The 20,111-nt window shown below is 34.9% G+C and overlaps 1 protein-coding gene across 2 annotated transcripts in view; it reads right to left on the bottom strand.

The window, feature by feature from the left end:
- Nucleotides 1-20,111, bottom strand: part of LOC112044094 (elongation of very long chain fatty acids protein 7) — a 30,418-nt gene that overhangs the window by 5,057 nt on the left and 5,250 nt on the right. The window contains exons 1-2 of one of the 2 annotated variants that reach the window (XM_024079834.2): nucleotides 3,530-3,785; nucleotides 580-770 (exon numbers count right to left, since the gene is read on the bottom strand). In XM_024079834.2, the coding sequence (XP_023935602.2) occupies nucleotides 580-770; nucleotides 3,530-3,590 (252 nt within the window). In that variant the 5' untranslated portion in view covers nucleotides 3,591-3,785. Of the gene's footprint in view, nucleotides 1-579; nucleotides 771-3,529; nucleotides 3,786-20,111 lie in introns of those variants that run through there. The other variant, XM_024079835.2, reaches the window with a different exon arrangement.

The following is a 20,111-nucleotide window of genomic DNA, read 5'->3' as shown; positions in this document are numbered from 1 at the left end:
AAACGAGAAAAAGATGAGAAACCATGTAGCGACTTATTATTTGAATGATTCACCGAGATACATAATAACCCTGCTGATAATGATCGTTAAAGTGTCCAAATTAGCCTAACGACATTGGAGTAACATGACGGCTCTATAACTATTATTATTTTTTTAATTTTTACAAGTTTTCCCTTGATGGTAAGTGTTAACGCAATCCACGATGGAAGCAGGGTAGCTTGATAAGAGTAGGACGAAAAACCACATCCCTTTCGGTTTCTACACGACATCGAACCGGAACGCTAAATCGATTGGCGGTACGTCTTTGAAGGTGGCCGAAGCCTCCCACCAGCCAGACCTTGACCAATTACGAAAAATCAATCAATCGGCCCAACCGAACCCAGGACCTCTGTCTTACAAACGGAATGTCTGTAGTGAACCGTTAAGAATAATGATGTTTTTTTTAAATAATGCATTAATTTTAATTCATTGCTCTCTAAGGCCAGTTCACGGCCAATGATATAATGCGCAGGATTTGCATATTACGTAAGTCACAAATACAAAGTATTTGTGACCTTTGACATACGTTTTAATACTTACTTCAATACACAAGTAGACAGAGTATAAAACTTGGAAGGTATTATACAATATAAGAATCTTGGTAACGTTGAACGGACGTCTGTCCTTCATATAGGCCGGTCCAACTTTCAGTACAAACGTCAGATAACATGACGTGATGAAGATTAAAAGGAATGGACTCTTCATGAGAAACCAATCGTCGACATAATCCACTGAAAACATATACGTATATACAATTTGTTTAAATTAATAGTTATGTTTTCGAAGAGCCGATAGACGTTGGGGTCCCAAGGTGCTGGAATGGCGACCCCGCAGTAGAAAGCACAGTGTTGGTTGACCCCTCACCAGGTAGAGTGACGACATCAAACGAGTCGCACGGATTCGTTGGATGCAGGCGGCTCAGGATTGTGATGTTTGGAAATCCATGCAAAAGGCCTATGTTCTGCAGTGGACGTCCATCGGCTGATATGATGATGATGATGATGATGGTTAGTGTACCTTTGTACTTATACTTTTATAGACAAGTCGTACCTAAATCTAGTTTTTCAAATTGTTTAAAAAGGGTAGTGTTAACGTGTTAGTTTACTAAAATATTAGTTTTTTGCAAAAATATCTCTAAAACAATTTTTTTGCCACATTGGCATGATTTGTACAGCTATTAGGATTTGTCAGCTTAGATTTCTTATTGTATCCTTTGTCAATTAAAATAATAAGGACTAAATGGATAAAATTCAGTAGATTTAAAAAGGACCATAGGATTTCCTAAAAATAAATTCATAACTTTTGGAACTTTAATATCAATATAAATTTTCCCTAGAGAGGTGATAATAAGGCCTTTGCTATGCTGTACCTATTGCTTCTTATTCTTCTTTCCACCTTTCAATAGTTATTTTCGAATTTTTTAAATATTTATATTTGGCACTATCAAGCTAAGTTCGGAAAAGGCCAGGTAGAAGGCAAGAAGATAATACACAGATCTATATATGCGACAACTACAGTTCGTTTCATGTAGGATGGTGCGGGTGACAGTTCGTATTACTCTTGAAAGTTTGCCGCGATTTACGATAATAGTACGTATTATAAACATCAAACAGGCGACTGTCACCCTACCCATGCTATCTGAAAAACTTTTTAATACGCGAGTGAAACCACTGGGCACAGCTAATATTAAAAATACCCTCGTAATATGTAAATATCTATGTTTTTGTTTGGTCGGGTTTGTATCAAGGCCTCGCCGTTACGCCAGAGCGCATATTACGCGGTGATTTTTTGTATGATCAAAAAATATCAAGTCAAAACTTGAACATAAATCACCGACTTCAAAAACATAAGTTGAACAACCAATGTGATTCCATTAACCGTTTTGAAGGCGATTCGAAGCAAACCAAGAATCTTGGGCATTTTTAGTGGTAAATCATTCAATATTGTGCCTACCAACTTGCTTATTATTATAAAATTTATTTATCTTAACAAAAAAAATGTAATAATAATTAGGTTTAGATAATTATTTAACCAAACAAGCAAGCAAGCAAGCAAGAATGTCGTACACTACTAATATCGCTGTCACTATAATCTCCTTTGTAATTATTTCGAAAACGTCTCTTGTATATATTCAAAGTCCGAAATCCATTGCCAATGGATTTTAAAAATTTTAAACTTGTATCCAAAAAATATATATGTAGGTGTATTATACGGTGTTATTTAAAAAATTCAAACTAAGAGGTGTTTTTTACGCGTTTTTACAGAACAATGCTTGCACACGCTCGAATAATACCTATATAAAACTTACATAATAAAAAATATATATAAAAAAAACAACCGACTTCAAAATTATGAAAAAGTTTCTACTAAACTAAGAAGCGAAAATAACATCGTATGTGCTACCTTCTGATCAGTTTAAAGGCGGTACCAAGTTAGTGGTGTGTTAATTAAAGCCGTTTATGAAAGAATTGTCTGAAAATCCTAAATATTTATTATTTAAACGGCTTGAATTAATACATCACTAACTTAGTACCGCCTTCAAACTGAACAAAAGGTAGCACATACGATCTAATTTTTCGGTTTTTAATTACGTGGGTATGTTAATTTTTTTGTTGGAAGTCGGAATAATTAATGTTTTTATAATCATACTCAATCATCAATAGCTCAACAGTAAAGGGACAGAACTCTTTTTTTTTTTATTCTTTACAAGTTAGCCCATGACTACAATCTCACCTGATGGTAAGTGATGATGTAGTCTAAGATGGAATTGGGCTAACTTGTTAGGAGGAGGATGAAAATCCACACCCCTTTCGGTTTCTACACGGCATCGTACCGGAACGCTAAATCGGTTGGCGGTATGTCTTTGTCGGTAGGGTGGTAACTAGCCACGGCCGAAGCCTCCCACCAGCCAGACCTGGACAGATTAAGAAAATCTCAATCTCCCCAGCCAGGGATCGAAACCAGGACCCCCGTCTTGTAAATCCACCGCACATACCACTGCGCCACGGAGGCCGTCAAAAAACTCATAACCGAGAAGTCGTGGTTCGAACTTCAATTGCTGGACTATTTGTTGTACACACTCCAAACACAATCTTTTCCGACTAGTCGAAGGGGAATGAGAATTTTGGCTTTTGGCGGATGCCCGCGACTGTGTTCGCGTGGAATTTTAGTTTTTCACAAATCCCGCGGGATCCATGGATTTTTCTCGGATAAAAAGTATAAGTAAAATCTATTTCCATTCCAAATTTCAGCCAAATCGCTTCAGTACCCGCAGCACAAAGAAGGAATAAACACACTTACACACAAACTTTCGCATTTAAAACATTAGTGTGATAATCAAAAGATATGGTAAATATTCTTATTTAAAAAATTAAAAAATCAAGTTCTCTATGTTTAATTCAAAAAATACCTATTTTAAAAATCTATAATGGTTTCCGATTAAGCCATTTATAATTAATTTATGTTAGACAAAAAGAAAAGACAGTATTACCTTTCCCTTTGAAACTCCATATTGTTTCTGCCAACGTTACATTTTTAACAGTGTTATCCATTTTCTTTTTGTCACCACTTTTCTTGTAGATACAATTATTTAACAATTTACAAATCTATTCTGTTTATACAATGTCCTTTACAATATAACAAAAATATTATTTTGTTAAACAACAAAACTATGTAATTAAACGGTAATTTTTAGATTATTTCTTGGAGGTCCTCCTATCTCAACATTAAGCTTACGAATAAAACGTAAAATTTTCATGAACAATGAAAAACGCGCCATTGTAGGTATAATTACTGTTTAAAATTTCGCAACCTAATTGTATTGTAATTATCGGATTGCTCTATAAAAGGAAAAAATAGCATTCCATAGTATTTTTTGTACTGAAGTGGAAACCTCGGTTCGACGCGATTTAACCTCAACATCGTAACCCTGAGATCATTTTGGTAGATCTAAATTTTCAAATTTATTCATATTTGGATGTTTAGTGTCATTGACATCTAATATTGTTGTATTATAACTGAACTTTGATCGCTATATTCTTCAATTGTTGTCATCAATCATCATCCTTAACAACCGATGGACGTTTATAGCTGAACTTGACACTTTATAAGTGCTTGTAAACAAAGAGCAGGTACATTTGTGAAATAAACTAATTTGGAAAAGAGGTAAATTTGGAATCCACGGACTTTTAAGCCATACTATGCTTATGCTATTTTGGAGTGGCTTTCTAAATATATGGTAACTAGCTGACGCTATGCGTTTTTACCCGCGTGGTTCCTGTTCCCGTAAAAATACGAGGATAATATATAGTTTATAGCCTTCCTCGATAAATGGGCTATCTAACACTGAAAGAATTTTTCAAATCGGATCAGTAGTTCCTTAGATTATCGCGTTCAAGCAAACAAACTCTTCAGCTTTATAATATTAATAGCTGACGCCGCGCGGTTTCACTCGCGTGGTTCCCGTTCCCGTAAGAATACGGGGATAATATATAGCCTATAGCCTTCCTCAATAAATGGGCTATCTAACACTGAAAGAATTTTTGAAATCAGACCAGTAGTTCCTGAGATTAGCGCGTTCAATCAAACAAACAAACTCTTCAGCTTTATAATATTAATATTGATATTAGTTTAGATATAATAAAGAGGTAGTTTGTGATATTGTATGAAATAATATCTGGTTTTACTGAACCGATTTCGAAAATTCTTATAGCACCAGAATTTATGAGTGTTTTAAGTTATTTTATCCCCTTATTATCGCGTCGGCTAGAAACAATATATTTCTTTAAATGACGGAAGACGAAAGTCAATGGTCATAAGTCTTAAGGTTAAGTTTATGTATAAACGGGTATCTACTCATACAAACTAATGGTAGCCAAATGATCAAAATTTCACAAACATTTATACGTTATCAAAGATCCCTCGCTAATTTTATGATAATAAATAGCTTTATATACTTCTTCTCTAGAAAACTGTATAAACTTTTCTATATAATTTTAAGTTCATCCTGCTTACGCAATTTTCTCAAAAAGGTGTACTCAATTTTCGCTTCAGGCGTTAGTATTTATATTGAGCCGCGAAGCTGAAGTGGTCACATAGTTCAGACAGCCGATGGACGATGGGATCCAAAGCTGCTTTAAACAAAGTTGGTCAACCCCTCACCAGGTGGACTGCCGACGTCAAGCGAGTTACAATGATTCACTGGACGCAGGCGGCTCAGGATCATGATGTTTGGGAGTCCTTACATAAGGCTTGCGTCCTACAGTAGACGTCAATTGGCTGGTATGATGATGATGAATTATTTGGTATTAATAGGCTAAACGAAAAATCTTTGTACTGTACAAAATATACTTACAGGATACGCATGATTCCGCTAAATAAATAAAAGAATAAGACAAACAAATAATTTGTAAACTAGTAAACTGTAATATCAAATCAAAATATGAATTGAACAAAAACTTGATGTTCTACGAAGCCGAAATAATTATCTTTTTTCATTGCCTAATTAACTTTTTTACATTTTCAAAGATTTTAGTTTTTTCCACTTACAACTGTTAACGGTTTAATAATGATGATGAATATTATTAACTACTTCTACTGCTACATACTACGTTGAAAATAAACGAATAACAGACTTATAACTATATCACTTGTACTTTTCAGTTTGAATTAATTATCGAAGACGGTTGCACTCTTACTAACTGTTAACTCAAACGCAAAGAGTATATAATCATTACTTTATAGTCTAAGATCCGGCATTAGAAATATATACCCTCATCTGCGATTCATAAGTGCTATGAAATAAAATAAACATAATGTGCAGTGCAGTGACAAATAGTGCAAATAGGTTGTTTAGTTAAATTGCGGCCAAACAAATTTTTCATACGAAATCTAGGAAACCATGAACTTGTTCAAGGGCAACCTAATATAGTTAAATTAAGCATAAAATAAGCTTTCATCTGACATTTTAGGCGACTAAATAACTGATGATGTTTATAAAAACCATGCAGTGTGAAAGCAGGAAACCTTTACTTTTTAATTATTTTGGGTATATACTATTAATTTGTGTATGTGATTTTTTAATTAACCAATATGGGAAGGGGAATAAATAAATTAAAAAAAGTTGGCAACCCTAGAGCAAGAGAACGACGCATGACGTCATCTTTTACGAGTTTGCATCTGGCTTCATCGAATTATAAGACGTTGTCACGTCAAACAGAAATTGATCATTGAATACTTTTCGGTCGAAGTATGACTAGGCAACCTATGTGCAATGTGTCAATGTGAATATTTTCTATAATTTATTTCCTAACCCAATTAAGTAACAGATGAGGGTATATATTTCTTATGCTGAATCTCGTACCATTGTAAGACACATCACTGTTACGTTAGCTCGAGCTCACGTCTGACGGACGTCTGGGATGGAAATAATTACCAACCTCTAGAAGTAGCGTAGTACTGCCAATCTAACTCTAAAGTTGGCAAAAAGTGCCAACTTTAGAGAGGTACAGCGTCCACTAAAGATTATTCTTTATTCTTTACTTTACTTAAATCCCATTCCTGTGAGAATACGGGGGTAAATAGCATTACTCCTTGATAATGTAGCTTATAATTTAGCATAATTGGTAAAATAAAATTTAAATTGGTCCAATAGTTTTTGAGTTTATACGTACATACAAAAATACAAGTTAGCCCTTAACTACAATCACACCTGATGGTAAGTGATGGTGCAATCTAAGTTAAAAGCGGGTTAACTTCTAAGGAGGAGGATGAAAATCCACACCCCCTTAGGTTTCTACACGACATCGTACCGTACGCGTGGCGGTACGTCTTTGTCGGTAGGGTAACTAGCTACAGCCGAAGCCTCCCACCAGCCAAACCTGAACCAATTAAGAAAACCTCAACCGGCTCAGCCGGGGATCATCCATAGCCGCATACCACTGCGCCACGGAGGCCGTCAAAAGAAGATATCGATATCGATGCATTAGTGATGTAGTTTTTAACCGACTTCAAAAAGAAGGAGGTTCTCAATTTGACCGGTATGTTTTTTTTAATGTTATGTGTACATACATAAAATTAAAAAAAACGCCGATTACTCGAAGACACCTGGACCGATTTCAAAAATTATTTTTTTGTTTTAAAGGGTATACCCCTCATTTGGTCCCATTGCCATCATGTTAAGATCTGATGATGGAATCCTGGAGAAATTGAGAGGAACTTTGAAAAATCATATAGGTGACTAGTGTGTTCGTAAATTTTTCCAATTAGTATTTTAAAGCACTACAGTATGTAGGTTTGGAATCGATTTGATGATGGAACCATAATACAGACGCTCTCCTCAACGATTTTCAGCAGTTACCTTGTGTTTGGGCTTGATTTATTTGTATCAATGAGAACTTTCCACCTAGATAGGTTGTGATTGTCATTAGGGGTCTGCTGATGAAGACCAAGGACAATCAAGGGAACTCCTTTTTACGATAACTACATTGTGTTTGGGCTTGATTAATTCATGTTGCTGAGAAATTTCTACCTAGATAGTAGATAGGGTAGTGTCTATCATTAGAGGTCTGGTGATGAAGACCAAGGTCAATTATGGGAACTCCTGAACGGTTTACAGTAGCCACTTTATGTTTGGGCTTGATTAATTTGTATTGATGAGAATTTTGTACCTATATGGGTTGTGACTGTCATTAGGGGTCTAGTGATGAAGATGAAGCACAGTTAAGGTAACTCATCATCGGTTTACAGTAGCTACCTTTTGGAATTATTCTTATGGTTCAATATTGTTACAATGTTCAGTTCGTACCAAAAGAATAGCTAATTAAAACTGAAGTAGCTAATTAAGCTTACAACTTAAATGAGTCAGTTACAAGTGTTGTAACTCAGTCTATTGACATTAATATGACATGTAATAATAGTGGTTATGTTTCTATTGACCAGAGTACGAATGATAGTACTGTCTCAATTGTTAATTGTAATTTAACCGATCCAGTTACAAGTATTGTAACGCAGTCTTTTGACATGTTTACAACCTGTACTAATAGTACAAATATTTCTATACCTGACTGCAGTACCAATCCTAGTACTGTTACACTTGAAAATATTTTAAACTAGAAAATACGACAACGGAGATGCCCTGTAACATTAACCTTGTACACCAAAACATACAGAGCATCAACGGCAAGGAATTAGAAGTTGAACTATTTGTAGAAAAATTCAATATATACATCTTATGTATTACGGAGCATTGGCTCACTAACTCACAGCTGTCAGTACTTAATATTAATAATTATTCATTGTCAAGTGTGTTCTTCAGAAGGGCTGGTCATGGTGGCTCTTTAATTTTTTTACATAATAACTTAAAATGTAAGGATCGAAAAGATATAGTTAGCCTTTCTGTAGAATGCATTGTTGAACTATCCTGTGTGGAGTTGGAACAAATTGTTATAGTATGCGTGTACAGACCCCCTCCGGCTGACTTTGATCAATTTGAAGAGGTAATGGAAGATGTAATGAGGCGATTGTGCACATCTTCCAAACAAATACTGATTTGCGGCGATTTTAATGTTGATATTCTAACAGAAAACTCAAAGTCTGTTAGATTTCTTAACTTATTCAAATGTTTTGATTTGACACATGCTTTTAACGAACCTACTAGGATAACCGCAACTTCAGGTACCTGTCTAGATAATATATTTTATAATTGTGTGCTTGAGAGAAAGAAGATAATAAATAAATTAAGCTCTGATCATAGTGGTCAAATAATTACTATTTTAATAAATAAAACCAATAACAATCAATGGGTAATGTATAGGCCAATAACTGAAGGTAAATTAGAGCGATTCAAAAACACAATTATTTCTAAAATTCCAAGTCTTGCATTTGAAAATAGTCATCCAGACTTGCTCTTTGGTTCACTTTTCAAGACAATAGACAGAGAGTTTAGTAAAATTTTTAACTTCAAACGCATTAATGCTAGCCAAAAATTAAAGTTTAGCGAATGGGCTACTGTAGGTATCTATAAAAGTAGAGATAAATTGTACGAGTTGTACGAAGAAAAACAATATACTCAAACGCGAACTTATTTAGATTATGTAAAAAGATACTCAAAAATTTTCAAACGTGTTTGTATTCTTGCGAAATCGTTACACATCAAACAGAAAATAATTGAGTCTGAGAACAAGATACAAACCACCTGGAATATAATTAATAGAGAATCAGGAAAAATCAAACCGCGTGATACGAGTTTTGAATTAATTGTCAATGACAAAAAGGTAAACACTGATAACGAGGTTGTTAATGCCTTTGAAGATTTTTTCCAGAATGTTCCTATCTTGTTAACAGATTCACTGGATTCGTCTGCTACGGAAGCCCAGAGACTATTAAGAGGCAATGTTAAAGAGTGCAACGATCTTTTTGAATTTCACCATATCACTGTATCTGACATTAAAAAATCTTTCAATTTGTTAAAATTAAAAAGAACTGGAGATCTGTGGGGCATGTCAGTGAAAGTAATATCTAATATAATTGATGTAATTGCTCCCCACTTAGCCATTATTTTTAATGAATGTGTGGACTTAGGTATTTTTCCGAACCTAATGAAGCATGGCAAATTGATACCACTTTTTAAATCAGGAGACAAATCAGATCTTAATAATTATAGACCGATTACAATATTGCCAACACTTAGCAAGGTCTTTGAAAAAATCATATTAAATCAACTTTTATGTCATTTTAATTTAAATAACTTGTTTCATCCTGAACAGTATGGTTTTACAAAAGGTCGCAATACAACTGATGCAGGGGCTAAACTTTTAAAACATATTTATGAAGCATGGGAAAGTTCTAAGAATGCTATTGGTGTGTTCTGTGATCTGTCCAAGGCGTTCGATTGTGTTGACCATAACACTCTTTTACTCAAGTTAAGCCACTATGGCATCAAAAGTGTTGCGCTTGATCTCATTGCCTCTTATCTCAGTGATAGAACACAAAAGGTATGCATAAATGATATAAAGTCGCACGGTTCCACTACCAAAATGGGCGTCCCACAGGGTTCAATTCTGGGTCCTTTTTTATTCCTAGTGTACATAAACGATTTACCATTCCATGTCAGCGGCATATGTGAGATTGTACTGTTTGCTGATGACACATCCTTAATTTTTAAGACGGACAGAAATAAAGATAACTCTGACGACGTAAACCGTGCCATGTCGCATGTGTCGCATTGGTTCACTGCAAATAATCTACTTTTAAATGCCAAGAAAACTAAATGTATTGAGTTTTCATTGCCAAATGTAATAAAATTAGAAAAGTCTATAATGATCGATGGTGAAACACTGGAAATGGAGAGTTCCACAGTTTTCCTGGGAGTGACCTTGGATTGTAAACTTCAGTGGGGTGCTCATATAGAAAAACTGTCTGGTAAACTCAGCTCAGCGGCATTTGCAGTGAGAAAAATAAGACAGTTCACTGATGTTGATACAGCTAGGCTAGTTTATTTTGCGTACTTTCACAGCGTAATGTCTTACGGTATTTTATTGTGGGGCAAGGCTGCCGATATACAATCTATATTTGTACTTCAAAAAAGAGCAATTCGAGCAATATATCAATTAAAATCACGCGAGTCCCTTCGTCAAAAGTTTAAAGAAATAGGTATACTAACAGTAGCCTGTCAATATATATATAACAGTATAGTCTATGTAAGACAAAATATTAATTTGTACAAACGAAAAGGAGATTTAAACCCACGTCTTACTAGACACGGGCATAAGTTAGTTATTTCTGCATATCGTCTCCAAAGAGTAAAAAAATCTTTTGTAGGTTTGGGTGTACTCTTCTATAACAAGATCCCCAAGACTGTGATGGACCTGCCAATGCATAGCTTTAAGCAATGTGTTAAAAAACATTTACTTAGTCGAGGTTACTACAACATTGATGAGTTCCTTAAAGATAAAAGCGCTTGGAGGCCATTGGATCAGCTTCTACCTTCACACAGGAAATAAAACTATAAGAAATTGTAATTGTTATCAATTGTAAATTATAATACTGTATGAATTTTTCAAAAGAGCAACTGTTGAGTTTCTTGCCGGTATCTTCTCAGCAGAACCTGCCTTCCGAACCGGTGGTAGAATCTTTACAAATAGTCAACTGACGTGTCAAAAGTGCTTGTAAACTGAGCCTACTTGAAATAAATGATTTTTGATTTTTGATTTTTTTTTTTTTTAAGTTTTACATAGAACTACTACCTACTACTTATGCTGATGTATTTATAGTTTGAGATGAAATTTTACACTAAAAATGGAAAAATAATAAAATTTTTAATAAAAAAAATATAACCGACTTCAAAACCTAAACTAAAAATGTGAAAATAACATCATAATATTATTATGTTCTACCTGCTGATCAGTATGAAGGCGGTGTTAAACCAGTGTTGTCTTAATATAAGACGTTTCTGACAAGACCACATAAAACAGCACTATCTGCAAAATCAGAATCACTATGATATTACATGGCTTTAATTAATACATCACTGGCTTAGAATTTCGAATATTCTCTAATATAGTTCCTATTTCATTTTATTCATTAATGTACCTATATTGAAAAAACTAAATATGTAAAAATTCGCAAATACCATGTCAATTAACTCAAACAATGGTTGTTGGTAAACAGTCAATTATTTAGCAAGTGGAAACATAATGTAAACTTTTTAAATTTCTTGACGAAATAACAACACAATCGACCACCTGTATTAGTTAAAGCATATACTTAATACCATAAAATAATGTTTAAGTTATTCGTACATAAACTTGGTTAAATGACTAAAGAAATATTTTTTTCTAAGCATCAATTTCATTCATAATAACTATAAGTAATCTTTAACGACTTCCGCAAAAACAAATATTTATTGTGAACCTTGCGGTATCTTAGAAAGGTCAAATCATTAGTTTTCCTAACTTTTTCTATATACTTCGACAAGATTCGACTTGGATACACAATATAATCAATTGTGAATACTATTAAATATAATTAATACATGTAAATAAAATTGAATTTCGAAACTATATAATGATTTATTTATTTTGCTATCATCCGCGAAAATTCGGCGAACCCATGCGACAACGTCACCCAGGTCTACAACGTGCAATTGCAAAGTCTTTGCAATTGCACGTTGTAGAGTCAACATCTCCTGAGGATGCTCCGGTTTCGGGGTGAAACGTACGTAGAGAGTATTTTGTCGGACCTGGGTGACGTTGTCGCATGGGTTCGCCGAATTTTCGCGGATGATAGCAAAATAAATAAATCATTATATAATCATGATGAACTTCCGCAAAGTAACGCCTGCTTCTATCCAAGAATTTCGAAACGTCAAATAAAAGAAGTGAGGAGCATCAATCGTGGGTTTTTCATTCTTCGATACACGCCCCCCGGCCCGCGCGGACCATTGGGACAGTTACGAACGAAGTTGCCAAGCTATACTCTCGTATTCGCACAGGTTTCGTTGCCGCCTGTGTCATTTGAAAGTCTAGCGGCTAGCCTATTGAAATGTTTATACCCAATAATTTTATCTATACTAATATTATAAAACTGAAGAGTTTGTTTCTTTGAACGCGCTAATCTTAAGAATTACTGGTCCGATTTGAAAAATTCTTTCAGTGTTAAATAGCCCATTTATCGAGGAATGCTATAGGCTATATATTATCACAGTATTCTTACGGGAACGGGAACCACACGGCTGAAACCGCGCAGCGTCAGCTAGTACTATTATATACATGGCACTATCGTGTTGAAGTTGAGGCGAACAAAGTCCTACCATACTGGTTAAATTTCATTTTTTATTTGTCTTTTAGCGCCTGATGAAAATATTATAGCAAATTAATTATGTTGAATAATTGCTATTTATTATGAACAAGGTTTCAAAGGCATATGGATGATTTATGAATAAATTTGTGTTGAAGTTGAGTCTATCATAGTGTAGTTTCTAATTTAATATAATAAAGGAATCTTATTTCGAAACGTTTTTTAGATGATGCCAACATATTATTTAATCCTACTAATATTATAAGCGCGAAAGTTTGTATGTTTGGATGTTTGTTATTCTTTAACGCCGCAACTACTGAACTGATTTAGTTGAAATTTGAAATCGAAATAGATTTTACCGAAAAAATCTATAGTATCCCGATATTTGCAAAAAAACATTTTGATGGTATGAATGTTTGTTAATCTTTCACGTCGCGAATACTGAACCGAATCACCTGAACTTTGAAGTAGAGATAGATTATAGTCTGGATTAACACATAGGCTACTTTTTATCCCGGAAAAATACATGGTTCTTAAGGTATTTGTGAAAAATTTAATTCCGCGCGGACGAAGTCGCGGGCGTCTGCTGGTATTTTAATAATTATAAGACCAGCTTTACCGATGTTTTTATAACTCGTCATTGTGAGTCTCGAATAAATCTCTATCTATCACTGTATAACCATACAACTAACAATTATAAAATTGTCAAAGCAAAATTGGCCAGTTTTCAAGTGAAATTTTCTACATGAGTCCCTTTTATTATAAGAGGTCAATGCTATCAACACAATTTTGTTGTTTGGAAAGAATCAACAGAATTGAAAATGACTGTACACGCAACAGTTATATACACAGAGATCGATGTTATTACACACAATATTACTTAAAGCATGATTCTTACCACATTAGTTAAATCTGAAGTCACTTGAGGTATAATACTTTTCTCGGTAGGTCCAGAATTTGAATTTAATCTATCAACATCCTGATTCCTACGAGGCTCATTTATATTTTCATATGGATTTTGTGGAACCGTTTGGTTGTCTAAAGTTTGATCCCCGAACAAATTGAACGTATTTTTGCCCGCATGTCCAGAATATGAATTTAGACTATCTATATCCTGATTCTGAAGTGACTTATTTGTAGGTTCATAAGGGCTTCCAAGGTTCAGTGGCTTAGCTAAAGCTTGATTTTTAGCGATTTTGAACTTATTTTTTTCTGCATATCCACAATATGAATTTACCCTCTCTATATCCTGATTCTGACCTGGTTTATTTATAGTTTTATAAGGGTTTGTTAGAACTGTTTGATTGGCTAATAACGTGGTTATATTGTAACGGTTTATTAAATCTGGGCCAGCAATGTATGAAGAAGGATCCGTCTCCTTTGCATTTGACTATATTATTTTCTTCGTTATTATGTTAGAAAAATATATCTTATCGCGGCCTTCGTAGCGTGTGGTGGATAGTGGTTTGTTATGACGCACGCGTACCTAACAAACCGCATAATTAATTACGACAAAGAAAACATTTCCATTCCAAATAAAACAGATTAACATTCCAAAACCATCTAATAGACGGGGTTTTTTCAAAGTCATATCGTGGTCAACCGTCTCATAGTTAATCTATGCATTTATAATAAAATCATAAGAAAATTAAAATATACCTATACATTTAAAGACGTAACGCACAGTTGTGCGTAATCGTACGTCTGTGGTTTTGTTATTTTTCCGAATATTCCGAGGGAACATTTTTTCAACTGTATATGATTACTCGTAGAATTATTCCGTGTGTATGACAATAGAAAATGTCTGTTTTTATCTGTTCTGGCTAATCTCTGGAACGGCTGAAGCTATTTAAATGAAACTTTCACTGGAATATACGGGAGATTATAGAGCAACATACCTACAGGTTACTTTTAATCCCGAAAAAATATATAGTTCCCGAAGTATTTGTAAAAAACAGAATTTCACGCGTACGAAGTCCGCTAGCTTATTATATAATATGACGTGTGAGACCTTGTAGTTATTAATTTAAGCAATTATAATTATTATAATACTTAGAGGAAATGTTTACCAACATTATCTTTATAGCCATTTCAAAGTCAAAAGTCTAAGACATAAGTTTGTCAAGTCAAGTACCCGTGTACACGTTAATATTTAAAAAAATAACTTGGTACGTAGGAACCTCTACAGGTGGTACCAGTGGTTAGCCTATGTGACTTTGGATCTCGATGTCCTGGGTTTGAGACCTTCGTGGAGCTTTAAAGAAGGTACAAAGCTTTTCTTTCTTCTTAGAAATGTTCAGTAAACATTATTAGTCTGATGGCGGCTATTGCATTACGCCCCCGTACAAAGCCTCGTCAAAGCAACTCGAGCCTACAGCAACAATAAAAAATATAATTATTGATTGTTTATTTTTTTATTCTTTACTAGTTAGCCCTTGATTACAATTTCACTTGATGGTACGGGTAAGTGATAATGAAATATAATAAAAAAAAGATAGCACTCTTACTTGTTAGATGGAGGATGAAAATCTACACCCCTTTTGGTGTTACCGGAATCCGCTAAATCGCTTGGCGGATACATCATTGCCAGTAGGGTGGTAGGTAAATAGCCACGGCTGAAGCCTCCCACCAGCCAGAATCGGCCCAACCAGATATCGAGCCCAGGACCTCCGTCTTGTAAATCCACCGCGCATACAACAGCGCAACGAAGGCCGTCATAATGTATACATGATAGTGATAGTAAAAAGTTAAACATTATTATCCTTTTAACCAGTATTGGAGCAGCATTGTGAGTCTAAGCTCTCCCCATCTTCTATATGGAGAGAGAGATAGCCTTGTAGTGAGCCATACTAGTAAAAAATCGAATTTATTTCTCAATCTCACATGAAATTATAGACGGAAAAAGAGAGGAAATTTAAAAACTCACACTGTCGAGTTCAAAACAAAGTTTCAACAAATTCGTCCTTGTTTTTCTGTCTCACACGAGATTATAGACGGAGAAAGATAAGATTTTAATACTCACACCGTTGAGTTCAAAACATAGTTTCTACAAATTCGTCGTTATTTCTGTCTCACACGAGATAACAGACGGAGAAAAAAAGGGAATTTGATACTCACACCGTCAAGTTCAAAACAAAGTTTCAACAAATTCATCTTTATTTTTTCTGTCTCACACGAGATTATATACGGAAAAAGATAGGGAATTTAAAACACACTGTCGTGTTCAAAACAAAGTTTTAACAAATTCGTCTTAATTTTTTTGTCTCGCACGAGATTATAGACGGAAAAGATGGTGACGAATTTGAAACCCACATTTTAAATTTTAACTTCACTTATAAAAAAAAAAAATAACGGCTGCACATTACCCTAATGTTGTATGTATGTTAATTAGATACTTTGTGGGTATAATTATTTTTATATGGTAGTCCTAAAGAAAAACATGTCCTTTCCGTTTATACTATACGAAATTTTAATCGCAAGCAATCACTCGATACGCAGAAGATGGTCTACGACAGGCATACACAGATCCGCATCGTACGGATTGAACGGATTCTATCTACCGTGAAATAAAAAACCCGTTTGATACGACGCGTCATAGTCCATACGATGCAGATCAGTGAACGCCTACCACTAGGTGGTTATCGTACCGGATCTTTAGGCTACGAGTACTAAGCGAATAAGTAGTTAACAGAACTTCAATAGAACCGCTAATAGTTCATCATCACCATCATTAACAATCTATTCGGCTCACTGATGAGCTCGGGTCAATTTTGAAGCTCAATTTTTTTATTACTACTTATTTTTACTTTTATTATAAACAAGTAAAGTATGTAGACACAATCTCTGTATCTACTAAACTGATTTTGAAAATTATTTTACCACTAGAAAGCCACATCACTTGTGAGTGTCATGGGTCATTTTATTCCCGTATTCTCGCGGGAACGGAAAGTATGGGTAGTGAAACCGTCGGCTATTTTTTTTTTACATGTTAATGTTTTTTATTAGTTGAAGTTAAAATATTCAGTGGCAAGATAGTCTGCTATCCAGGCGTTAAGTTATGATGTATTCTAGAGCGGGGGCACACGATGCATTGCGGCGCCGCATCGCAAAGATTTCACCGTATCAGCTGGCACACGAGCGGTGCGGCGCCGCAACGTTGTTATGTCGCAGCGGCGCCGTAGCAGCGTTGGACAGTCTGTTAATAAAGTAATGTTGTGACGCATAAACAACTGAGCGGTGCCGCTCCGACGTCGCAACGCATTCGACGGAAGCTGGCTTACTAGGAAGAGGTACTTTATTCTACAGATACCTCTAACGGTTTCCACACGGCATCGTATCGAAACGCTAAATCGCTTCGCAGTACGTCTTTGCCGGCAGGGTGGTAACAAGGCACGGCCTAGGCCTTCCATCAGACCGGTCTGAGACAATTTAGAAATATCAAATCCTACTAACCCGAGCTGGGAATCGAACCCATGACCTCCGTCAAGTAAGTCCTCACCACTGCGCCACGGAGGCCGTCGCAAACGCAACTGATGACGCATCTACGAGAGCGCGTACCTATTATTTATCCCATCAAACAAGCAATCAAGTAGGTAAAATAATATAATTATTTCTTTTTTTCCAAACTTTTTTTACATTCATTTAATATCCTGATGTTATTAAATTCCAACTATTAAGTAACGTGGAATTCTTTTTACTAATTTCATAATTGATTGTAATTAAAATAATGACTTAAATTCCTAGAATCCTAGATTCGATTATTGAGCAGCGGATGATTTTTTTTTTTATTTTTTATTCTTTACAAGTCAGCCCTTGACTACAATCTCACCTGTTGGTAAGTGATGATACAATCTAAAATGGAAGCGGGCTAACTAGTTAGGAGTTGGATGAAAATCCATACCCCTTTTGGTTTCTACACGACATCCCCAGGCTCAGCCGGGGATCGAACCAAGGACCTCCGTCCTGCAAATCCACCGCGCATACCACTGCGCCACGGAGGACGTTAATTTGAAACTTATCACCCGCAATAAAGTACTAGCGAAGTTGATAGATTGATCGAAGACAATCGATACCTGGTCGATTTCAACCGACTTCATTAAATGAGGAGGTTATCAATTCGTCGGAATCGTTTTATTGTTGTCAGTAGTTCTCAAGCGCGCTGGTGCAACCTCGTTCGCTTCTTTCAACTTCCGATCGTTGTCGATTTTTGAGTCGAAGCGACCCGAAGCTACTCGCTACAATACTCGGCTCTGAAGTGAGCTGGCTATTCTCTTACTATGCATTGTATAACTCGCAAGTGCGAGTTTCGAATTCACCGCTATCTTTCTGATTCTGTAGTATCGTGTTAAACAGAGAGATAGAGGTGAATTCGAAACTCGCACTTGCGAGTTATAAAAATATCGTGACAGAATAGCCTAGTAGGACTTCGTCGAAGCGTCGAAGCGGATAGTGTATTTGAGGCTTTACAAAAATGATGTTGCAGTCTGAGATCTAAACATAACTGATAACTAAATAAAAATTACTAAACTATTAACTATATTCATTAAATCTATTAACTATATTCATTAAATCTATTAACTATATTCAATAAATCTACCTATATCTATATCTATACTTATAATAAAACTGGTTGAATTTTATACATTTATTCGCAATTTGAGATGTTACTGAAACCATTTGTAACAACAAACGTATAACGTGGCATAAAGGACGCCAGCGCCATCTAGAATCTATACTTATAATACGAATTCTGTACTTTTTGTACATTCTGTACATTGAAGATATTTTGAAAATTTTTGGGGGGGGGCATTATATAATCGATACTTAAGATAAAAATATTTTTTTTCGATTTTTTGTCTGTCTGTCTGTCTATCTGTCCGTGTTTTTTGTTATTCGGGCATCACGCAGAAACTACTAAATGAATTCAAATAAAACTTGGCACGGTTTAAGAACAAAATACGGAAAAGGTTAAAGGATACTTTTTATTGTGAAAATAACATGAAAAGGGTGTGAAATAGGGATAGAAAGTTTGTATGGAAAGTCCTTCATTTTTAGAGTTACAGTTTTAAAAATTTGTTCATAAATCATAACAAAAATACGAAATATATTTAATTCAAAAATTTTCAAACTCAACCCCTAAAGTGGTGAAATAGGGCTTGAAAGTTTACATCGACTTTCACGCTGACGAAGTCGCGGGCATCCGCTAGTATTATAATATAACTATAAAATTTATCGGTATCTGGATTATTAGTAACGACCTTGCACAAAAGATTTTTTTTTTATTCTATACAAGTTAGCCCTTGACTACAGTCTCACCTGATACAGTTGAGTGACCGAATATTCATAAAAAAATAGCAATTAAAAAATTATGACAGATTATTTTATGTTCTTTATTTGGTTACATCGTTAATTATTATGGAAGTCATAACTCGGGTATGTGTGTGTTAATGAAGGTAAAAAATCAAACAAGTACGATTTACTCGTACAACACTCACCCTTCAAAGGTTCTAGACATTTTATGAAGTTTGTACCAAAGAAGTCATCCATACCCCACATGGTTAGGTATCTCAAATCATAATTTTGACCGCCGTTTCTTGAATAAAATGTCTGTTTTTTGTGTTAAAAAATATATAGTTTTTGGATTATTCTCTAGACTTGCAGTCTAAGACGATATAACCTACTTTCCAAATTTCATAGTTATAGATTAGAAGTACCCGTTGACTATCTATGATTTCTTTGAGAGTGTCGTATTTGCATATACGGTATCTTTTTTTACTAACGTAAGAAAGAATTAATTTGTAGGTGTTAACATTTTCCTCCTTGAAGGGACTGTAGACCTGAGTAAATGGTTTTAACTAAAAACTTCCATGTATCCCTCCATTCCCGAGAAAAAGAGTCACAGACAACAAAGTTATCCTTTATGGTACCGTTTTTCCTTTTGAGGTTAGGCACCGGGCTAGTAACTTTTTTATGTTTTATAAAATTATATGTAAAAAAAATACTACAGATTTCAGATTACGCTAGTATTCCTTGCGAATTACCTGGATAATTCATATGGTTTACAAAGTCAAGGCAATGCGTGCCACTTTATAGATCACTAGCTTTTACAACTTCATTAGTTCAAGAGATAACTCCCTAAAATACCACAAACTCCTCTTTATAATATAGTACAGATATAGATTGACAAATAATAATAATCTCTGGATCAAAATGTGCCAACGATATGTCTTGTCAAGACAGAGAAGAGAAAACGATAATATCATTGTCGACCAATAGTG

This window comes from Bicyclus anynana, chromosome 7 (genome assembly GCF_947172395.1).
Source record: "Bicyclus anynana chromosome 7, ilBicAnyn1.1, whole genome shotgun sequence".
In the NCBI taxonomy this organism is placed as follows: domain Eukaryota; kingdom Metazoa; phylum Arthropoda; class Insecta; order Lepidoptera; family Nymphalidae; genus Bicyclus; species Bicyclus anynana.
The sequence above is the reverse complement of the archived record's forward strand: the minus strand, read 5'-3'. Positions and strand labels throughout refer to the sequence as shown.